Source organism: Ictidomys tridecemlineatus, chromosome 3 (genome assembly GCF_052094955.1).
Source record: "Ictidomys tridecemlineatus isolate mIctTri1 chromosome 3, mIctTri1.hap1, whole genome shotgun sequence".
Taxonomy (NCBI): Eukaryota; Metazoa; Chordata; class Mammalia; order Rodentia; family Sciuridae; genus Ictidomys; species Ictidomys tridecemlineatus.
Genome location: NC_135479.1, coordinates 106,264,830 through 106,274,641, shown reverse-complemented (window position 1 = coordinate 106,274,641; position 9,812 = coordinate 106,264,830). Strand labels below are relative to the sequence as shown.

The 9,812-nt window shown below is 37.1% G+C and overlaps 1 protein-coding gene across 1 annotated transcript; it reads right to left on the bottom strand.

The window, feature by feature from the left end:
* Positions 1 to 336: 336 nt before the first annotated feature.
* Arl14 (ARF like GTPase 14) lies at positions 337 to 1,477 on the bottom strand. Its single transcript, XM_005338293.3, has 2 exons — positions 755 to 1,477; positions 337 to 460 (listed from the first exon to the last, which is right to left on the bottom strand). The coding sequence occupies exon 1, from the start codon at positions 1,375 to 1,377 to the stop codon at positions 799 to 801; it is 579 nt and encodes a 192-aa protein (XP_005338350.1). The 5' UTR covers positions 1,378 to 1,477; the 3' UTR covers positions 337 to 460; positions 755 to 798.
* Positions 1,478 to 9,812: the final 8,335 nt, after the last annotated feature.

The following is a 9,812-nucleotide window of genomic DNA, read 5'->3' as shown; positions in this document are numbered from 1 at the left end:
TTAACTTCTGTATTCTAACTACTAGCTTTATGTTGCTTCCCCATGCGAAGGTCCCTGAGAACAGAGATTTGCTTCAGTTTATCAGCACAATAGGCTGTACATGTGTTGCTAGGTAATCCTGAATTCCTCTGAAGCAGATCTTAAGGCTGCAGCCTAGAGCTTAGCCCTAAACACAGAACTTGTCCTAAATTCTACAGTACTACCATAATGCCCAGAACTTTTGGTTGCACACTTCTGTTCCCTAAAGAACATAGCCTCTAGGCAATTAGCCTGAGGTTCATTGTTTAAGACACTTGAGGAAGTTCCCAGCAATGAGTTTCAAAAATCTGGCAAGAATCCAGAAAAGGAGCTTTATTTAGGGAATAGGATATACAAAATATTAGCTTCCAATTTTTTCCTCTCCGTAATATAAAGTTCATTTTTCATACCACTCAGCTATTGCAGGGTAGAAAGTCAATGCCTGAAAAAAACAGACTTGATTAGCAGTCAAGTTATTTAAACTTTGTTCTAGAAGTCATATAAAATTAATAAAGTCATAATTTATCCCATTCCAAGCATGACTATTCTGAATCATGTTAAAATTTTGCAAAATACAAATTCTTCATTTTGATCATTACCATACAGTTTCCTAGTTTCTGGCTAAAAATAACTATTTTCTAGACTTGTTTAACTAAATTTATGTGAAAAAAAACTCAGGAAACATTTGCCAACTTAAGTCACTTGCTTTTCTCAATTAAGATGGAAAAAAAATTACCGTTTCAACTTTATCTTTTTTGAGGCTTCAATCTTTCCACTGTCTCATTTTTGCTTGAAGAATGCTAAAGTGTCTCCTCTTGATTTTATGTGACTTTTCACGAATCCAGTTAATTTCCTGAATCCTTCTATCAGCCCATCGCCTGTGAGGGCACAGCAGGGTTGCACATACCAGTTCCGGTCACTGCAGAGCTTCTTCACTTTGAATATTCTGGTAATGTCCTCCGCAGTCAGAGCTCCAGGCACATCTTGTTTGTTGGCTAATAGGACAACAGGCACATTTTTAATATGTTCATTCTTCAAAATGTGCTCAAACTCTTTCCGTGAGACTTCCAGTCGCTGTTGATCTGTACTGTCCACAACATACACCAGCCCATCAGCATTCTCACAATAATAGCTCCAAACAGTTCTCATTTTTTCCTGTCCTCCAACATCCCAGACTGTGAGCAAAAGGCTGCTTTCCAATTCGATCATCTCCACATTGAAACCTATTGTTGGCATGGTTGTAATATCCTCAGCAAGCTTTAGTTTGTAAAGGAGAGTAGACTTCCCTGCTGAATCAAGTCCCAGAAGAAGAACGTGGGCTTGGTTGATTTTGGAGTTCTTAGAACTCAGAAGACCCATCTGAGGCTTTTTCTTCTTTAACAATCTTTTCTTCTGACCAGAGGCAGTGTGTCCTTTCTAGATCTTGCATGAAATTGTGTAGGAGGAAATAAGAGAGCAAATGCTTTATGATATAGCCCAAGAACAGGAGCTTGTGTACATTTATATTGTGGCTTATCAACTCTTATAGGCAAACAGTATTTTAATTGCAGTCCTAGCCAATCCTGAGTTATCTGTGGTGTGAGTAACCAGCCAATATCATAGTGGCTCAAAGGGGACATTCTTTGTAAATGAGTAGGATAAGGAGTGGCTTGCCTGGCTGATGCTACAGCTTTTGTCCCTTTCAGGTGATAGAAACTTGGAGGAAATCAAAGGATCAGACATGCACAGTAACGTGGTTTAGAAGCAGAATGAAAACAACTTTTTGTTGTATTTTATTTTTAACTAATCTTCAAGTTAACTTTAAACTTTTTGTTTAACATTTTGTAAAAAAATTTTTTTTTGTAGAACTGTGTAGTTACTTGACTATTTCTCTTATTACAGTTGTAAATAAATAACTAGGGTTCTTAAATCATGAAGAGAGTTATCTCCTACTGCCCACCCCCACCCAGTATCTTAAGTACTTTCCCCTTGAACAGATTTCTCAGTAAGAAATTTTAAACCACCCAAGGTTATCTGAACCTTTCTCCCATAATCAGATAGAGCATTGTTTCTTGAGTCTACCAGGCAGAGAATTAACATTACTCACAAAACCAGACTTAGAGGGGAAAGTTTGCACACAAACACTTTTGAATTAAGCAGACATTCTAGTTGAAAATAGAAGATTGAATATATGTATTTATCTCCTTTCCTTCTCAAGACTACACCTAAATGACAGCAAAGAAATAAAAAGAATATATAAACCTATAGCGAGAGGAGCAAGCAAATCCATCAAAGGGTGAAATATTTCAACAAAACTATGGAAGATGGAAATTAGGTGGAAGGTGAGCCATAACTTATATGGTATGATAATGCTCAGGCTTGCGGTGCTAGGTCACTGGAGATAGACAAGAGGCTCCAGGAATGGCAGAGAGAAGGAGTGAAATAAAGGACTAAAAATAGAGGGAAATAACTAAGAGTCTAAATAAGGAACAGAAAGCACACACTTGTTCACATACATACCCCTCAGCTGAATGACCACTCAGCAATAAGGTGTTTAGTTCTAGGCAAAGAGGTAAAGTGGCTTTTTTCTAAAGAAATTGGTCTTAAAAAAAAAAAATGGAGTTTCCACAGCATAGTACATAACTTAGTATTGGATTAACCTATAGCCATCCTGGCAATTGGCAAACTTGCTCTTTATACGGAATTCCCAATCATCTACAAAAGGCACAGAAGTTTCTACGCTTAGTTTGTAACATGTCTTCAATATGAATGAGAGAGAAACCTAAACAAAAATAAGAACACTTTAAGAAAGATTAAACATGGGGAACAGAACATTTTCATTAAATCTAGTTAATATTTTTATAGAGATTTGAGAAGATATTATGTCCATTAAACAAGAATTGATATTATTTAGAAAGATAAAAAATAAAAAATAATAATACCTTTAACTACTGGGTTTGATGGTCCAGGCCTGTAATCCCAGTGACTAGGGAGGCTACGGAAGATCCCAAGTTCCAAGGCAGCCTGGGCAAATTTGTGAGATGCTGTCTCAAAAACTACAAAGGGCTAGGGATGCAGCTCTGTAGTAGAACCCCTCTAAATTCAATCTCCACTACCATAAAACACTTTACTCTTGAACATTAAAAACATAAATTTTTTAAAAAATTAAAGATCTGTAATAGGTTAGAAAGACAATATGGAAGGATTCTTTCAGAAAGTAGAATATAGGAAATATGTAAGACAAGAGATGTAGAGGATAAACTCAGATATCTCAACACCTGAGTTATAGGACCTTATTCTATAGAGAATAGAAAATATGCAAGAAAGAAATGAAACAATGCAGGACCATTTTCCAAAGCTAAAAATGAACTCTCCAAATCAAGAGGCTTCTTTTAGTGCTTAACAATATCATTTTTTAAAAGAGCTATCTTGGGGCTGGGGTTGTGCCTCAGTGGTAGAGCGCTTGCCTAGCATGTGTGAGGCACTGGATTCGATTCTCAGCACCACATATAAATAAATAAAGGCCCATCAATGACTAATAAAATATTTTTTTAAAAATAAATAAAATAAAAGAGCTATCTTAGAACTTCTGACACAAAATTATTCATAAATATTAAGTAGTATTATATTTTGACTATCATTACTGCTCCTGTTGTTTATATAACATCATTCTGAAGGAGGAGACAGCACATAACTTCTCTGCATTATTAATCATGTTCCTTCTTTTTACTCCCTTCTATCACATCGATAGATACTGCACACCTATTATTGTTTTACTTTGTTACTTTAGGTTACTTTCTATGAATGCAAAAGACATTCATGAAATGGCAATGATATATATATATATATATATATATATATATTTTTTTTTTTTTTGTGTGTGTGTGGTTCTGGGGATTTAACTCAGGGTCTTATGCATGTTAGGCATACACTCTACCATTGACTGTATCCCCAGCCCTATTAATCTTAAACATAGTACTTTTTAACAAAAAAAAAAATTTACCTAGTTTGTTTTGTGAGTGTTCACTGTCACTTGACACCCTAAAATCTAAAGAAATCCTTTGGAGTCTCTTCTACTGAAAATAAATACAGAGAGAGAGAGAGAGAGAGAGATATTGGGCTGAACACAGTTCTACACATCTGTAATTCCAGCAACTCAGAAAGCTGAATCAGGAAGCCTGGCAACTTAGCAGACCCTATCTAAAAATTAAAAATAAAAAGAATGAGGATTCAATCCTGAGTACCACCTCCCACCCCCCCCCGCAAAAGAAGAAGAAGAAATTATGTGAATACTTTTTAAAAATCCTTAACCAATTCACAATTTAAAACTCATTGTGTCTCTCAGATTTTATTTATTTATTTATTTTTGGTAATGGGGATTGAACTCACTTAACCACTGAACCATATTCCAAGCCCTTTTTGTTTTTAGAGACAGAGTCTCTCTAAATTGCTCAGAGTCTCATTAAGTTGACTGACCTTGAACTTATGATCCTCCTGCCTTAGCCTCCCAAATTGCTGGGATTACAGGTGTGCACCACCATGCCCAACAGAAGATACTATTTATATTCATTCATTCATACATGCAGGAAATATATAAATATATATGTATTTTCCCCTACTGTCAAAACCACCATGTGCTAGATGCCAAGTCACAAAAATAAATCACACAATTACACCTGACTTTAGGTGGCTTTCATTGGGGAGAAAATAAAAGATACATAAACAAACACAATAATATAAAGTAAAAAAAAAATGTATGCTGGAGTGTGCACAGTGGCACATGCTTGTAGTCCCAGTGACTCAGGAGGCTGAGGCAGGAGAATCGAGAGTTCAAAGCCAGACTCAGCAAAAGCAAGGCATTAAGCAATTCAGTGAGACCTTGTCTCTAAATAAAATACAAAATAGGGCTAGGGTTATGACTCCATGGTAAAGTGCCCCTGAGTTCACTCCCTGGTACTAACTCCCCCATACACCCAAGAAAAGGGGGTCAGAGATTAAGGGCTGCTGAGTTTAGTACCAAAACAAAACAAAAAATACCCCTGGTATTCTGGATATTCACAAAATATTTCAGGATGGAGGGCATCAGAGAAATATCTCTGGAGAAGGTTAAATATTGACCCAAGCTTGTGGAGATATTGTGGGGAAAAGGCATTCATTAAGGAGATGGTCTACGTGAGTAGAATCAGAAACATGGGATGGATTTGAAAAAGCAACAATTTGTATACATGTAGGTTTTTTTCTATAAACGTGTAATTATCAAAAGCATCAGATAAATCTAGATTATAAGACAAGAATCAGGGCTGGGGATGTGGCTCAAGCGGTAGCGCACTCGCCTGGCATGCGTGCGGCCCGGGTTCGATCCTCAGCACCACATACCAACAAACATGTTGTGTCCGCCAAAAACTAAAAAATAAATATTAAAATTCTAAAAAAAAACAAAAATAAAAATAAAAGAAGAATCAAGGAAACAGATCTGAATTCTTCAAAATATGGTGGTGTCATGAAAGACTGAAGAAAAAAGGGAGAGGGAGGTGAGGAAGCAGGAAGGAGAAATGCTCTAAATTAAAAGACACGATTTTTTCAATGTAAAGTGTGATCTTTGGGTTCTATTTTTAAAATATTCCAACTAAAGAAATTATTATGAAGTTTGATTATGAACTATATATTAAAAGGCACCTGCAGCCAGGCATGGTGGCGCACTCCTATAATCCCAGTGGCTTGGGAGGCTGAGGCAGGATTACAAATTCAAATCCAGCCTCAGCAACCATGCACAACTCAGTGAGATCCTGTCTCTAAATAAAATACAAAATAGGGCTGGGGATGTGGCTTAGTGGTTGAGTGACTCTGAGTTTAATCCCCAGTACCAAAAAAAAAAAAAAAAAAAATGGCAGCCCGGTATGGTGGCACATGCTCTAATCCCAGGGATTTCGGATACTGAAGTAGGAGGATCTTGAGTTCAAAGCCAGCCTCAGCAAATTAGTCAGGCCCTAAGCAATTTAGCAAGACCTTGTCTCAAAATAAAATATAAAAAGGATTGGGAATGGGATTGGAGTTGTAGCTCAATAATTGCGCACTTGCCTAGCACCTGTGAGGCACTGGGTTCAATCCTCAGCACCACATAAAAATAAATCAATAATAATAAATAAAAGTATTGTGTTCGGGGCTGGGGATGTGGCTCAAGCGATAGCGCGCTCGCCTGGCATGCGTGCAGCCCGGGTTCGAGCCTCAGCACCACATACCAACAAAGATGTTGTGTCCGCCGAGAACTAAAAAATAAAAATATTAAAAATTCTCTCTCTCTCTCTCTCTCTCTCTCCTCTCTCCTCTCTCACTCTTTAAAAAAAAAAAAGTATTGTGTTCATCTACAACTACAAATATATAAAAAGTAAAATAAAAGGGCTGAGTATATGGTTCCATGGGTAAACATCCCTGAGTTCAATTCTTTACACTGCCCCCCCCAAAAAAAGGGAGAATACTGGGGATATTGCTCAGTGGTTAAGAGCCCCTGGGTTCAACTTCTAGCACCCCCCCAAAAAAAAGTCTCTGGGGTGGGGGTGTGGGAAAAGGCAATGATAAATTTCATGAGGACAATGTTGGTTATTGTGGTTATGTAGGAAAACGTCTTTGATACATATAAAAGGGTGACAGCCGCAAGTTAATTTCAATTGATTCAATAAACACACCACACACCCAGATAGATATCTATATATGGAGGAGGAGTGTGTGTATATATGGCAATAATTAACAACTGGCGGATCTCGGTGAGTACTATTAGATTAATTCAATTTTTTTTTTAACTTTTAAACTTTTTTTCTAGCTTTGAAAATTTGGGGAAAACTATGTCAAAAAGAATATAATTGAAATAAGGTAACCAATTTAGGCTTTAGTTCATAGTAATAAAGAAATGATTCAGGGGAGGGTGGAGGGGAGGGAAAGAGAAGGTGCTGGGGAAGGACACTGATCACATTACATGCATTTACAGATATGGCATCGTGAATTCTATTATGTATCCACAATGCATCAATAAACTTATTTTCTGTTTTTCAAAAAAAAAAAAAAAAGAAAGAAAAGAAAGAATTTAGGTTATGTATATAATAAGACTTCACTTCCAAAGGTAAAATTAGGACAGAACATGGTGGCACATGCCTGTAGTCCCAGCAGCATGGGAGGCTGAGGCAGGAGGATCACAAGCTCAAGGCCAGTCTCAGCAATTTAGCAAGGTCCTAAACAACTTAGGGAGACCCTGTCTGAAAATAAAAAACAAACAGGCCTGGGGATGTGGCTCAGTGGTAAAGCACCCTGGGTTCAATTCCTGGTACAGGGACTGGGGATGTGGCTCAAGCGGTAGCACACTCATCTGGAATGCGTGCGGCACCACATTGAAACAAAGATGTTGAGCCCGCCGATAACTAAAAAATATTAAAAAAATTCTCTCTCCCTCTCCTAAAAAGAAAAAAATTCCTGGTACAAAAAAAAAAAGTGAAATTTAGGACACTGAATACACTACCACTTGGATTCTTTTCCACTCCCATATTTCTAATAAGTCTGCTTTTTAAAAGAGGCTTAACATTGTGTGTGTGTGTGTGTGTGTGTGTGTGTGTGTGTGTGTTTAATTTTTTTTTTTTTTTTTTTTTTGAGACAGCATCTTGCTAAATCGCTAAGGGTCTCGATAACTCCATAAGTTGCTGAGGCTGGTCTCAAACCTGTGATCCTGCCTCAGCCTCCGCAGTTACTGAAGTTCAGTTAAATTCAATACCTGTTCTTTATGAGGTCCAGTGTTGGTACTGGATATCCTTTATTTTAACTGTAATGAGCACAATCATGCATTATGTCTTTACTCTTTTCCTTCCTGACAAATTAGACTTCTGTTTTCAAGAATTTTGAAATTTTGTTTCAAAATCATACCAAACAAATGAGGGACTAAATTCAAGATTAATATTATATCTGAAAAAATATGAGTTTTTCTTCTATAAAAGAGAGTAAAACCATTTCTTTTTCAATGTTAATTCTATAAGGAAGTCTACAAGTGTTTCACCATCCTTTCCTATTGTCCCAAAACATTTAGGGATTCATTTCTCCCAGCCAAACCTGAGGGAAGAAAAGATATTTGTTTTCTGTAAATCATTCTAAGATTATGTAAGTAAAGGTGGGATTGTGAGAAAGTCACTGGCAGGCTCTGCAGTGTCAAAGGAATTTTGTTTTAAAATACAGGAAAGAAAGGAAAAACATTTTTTAAAAAGTCTTATTTATGGAAAGGGGAAGCAAAATGTCCTAAATTAGAAGCTCAACCATGTACCGTACAAACCAAATGAAAATATAGAAAGTTATCTCTTGAAAGAAAGTGACATCTTAGTCCATTATCTTTATTTTTTATAGATAAATAAGAAAGAATCAGGATGTGGTTATGTAACTTGCTTGGCTTATGCAGACTTAGAATATTGCTGGATTTTTTAAAAATTCTTTTTTGAAATAAAATTTTGGAAAATTGATTAATAACATACATATAGAAAGATGCAGACATTATAAATGTACAGCTCAAATATGTTAACATGAGTTGAAAATACCCATATAATTACCACTAGGGCCAGGCTTAAAGTTTTAAATTTTCCATTCTGTCACAACAAAAATTCCAGAACTCCAGTGTTTCTACATCCAGTTTTCGGAAATACACTCTTCCCTCTAAGGAAAGAACCAGTCAAAGGAAATAAAGAGAAATGAGAGGCAGCTCAACATAACACAGGCTTATTTGGGACAAACCTGCTGAGCAGGCCCCAGTGGAGACTGAGACCTGTCTTTACTTTATAGCCTGGAGTAAATATAAGGGACTAAGGGAGGAAATTTTTGCATTTGTTGCTAGGGGTTAATAGGGAGGGGTCCTTGATGTCTCCTTCATAAGGAACCAGGTGCTTTTCAGTATTTCTTTGAATGGTGATAGAGTATCCTCTGGGGTTTAGGTCAGGCTGAGTCAGAGTGACCTTGAGGTGACTCTTGTACCAGGAATTGAAACCAGGGGCTCTTAACCACTGAGCCACATTCCCAGCCCTTTCCATGTTTTTCTTAAACTTAGAGACAGGGTCTCACTAGTTGCTTCAGGCCTCTCTAAGTTGCTGTGTTGTGGAAATTGCATTCAGCAAGAGACCAAGCACCTCTTCATGGGTTGGAGAACTCAGGTTTATTTATGCCTGCTGTCCCAGAAGAGCTATCCCACTGAAATTCTGGGCCTCCCACAGTGGGGCTACTCAGTTTTTTTTTTTTTCAAAATTTTTTTTATTGGTTGTTCACAACATTACAAAGCTCTTGACATATCATATTTCATACATTAGATTGAAGTGGGTTATGAACTCCCAATTTTACCCCAAATGCAGATTGCAGAATCACGTCAGTTACATATCTACAATTTTACATAATGCCCAATTAGTAACTGTTGTATTCTGCTACCTTTCCTATCCCCTACTATCCCCCCTCCCCTCCTCTCCCATCTTCTCTCTCTACCCCATCTACTGTAATTCATTACTCTCCTTGTTTATTTTTCCATTCCCCTCACAACCTCTTATATGTAATTTTGTATAGCAATGAGGGTCTCCCTTCATTTCCATGCAATTTCCCTTTTCTCTCCCTTTCCCTCCCATCTCATGTCTCTGTTTAATGTTAGTCTTTTCTTCCTGCTCTTCCTCCCTGCTCTGTTCATAGTTGCTCTCATTATATCAAAGAAGACATTTGGTATTTGTTTTTTTAGGGATTGGCTAGCTTCACTAAGCATAATCTGCTCTAGTGCCATCCATTTCCCTGCAAATTCTATGATTTTGTCATTTTTT

What these genes read in the sequence shown, in the direction of transcription:
- Arl14 (XM_005338293.3), bottom strand. Translation starts at nt 1,377, where the DNA reads ATGGGTCTTCTGAGTTCTAAGAACTCCAAAATCAACCAAGCCCACGTT.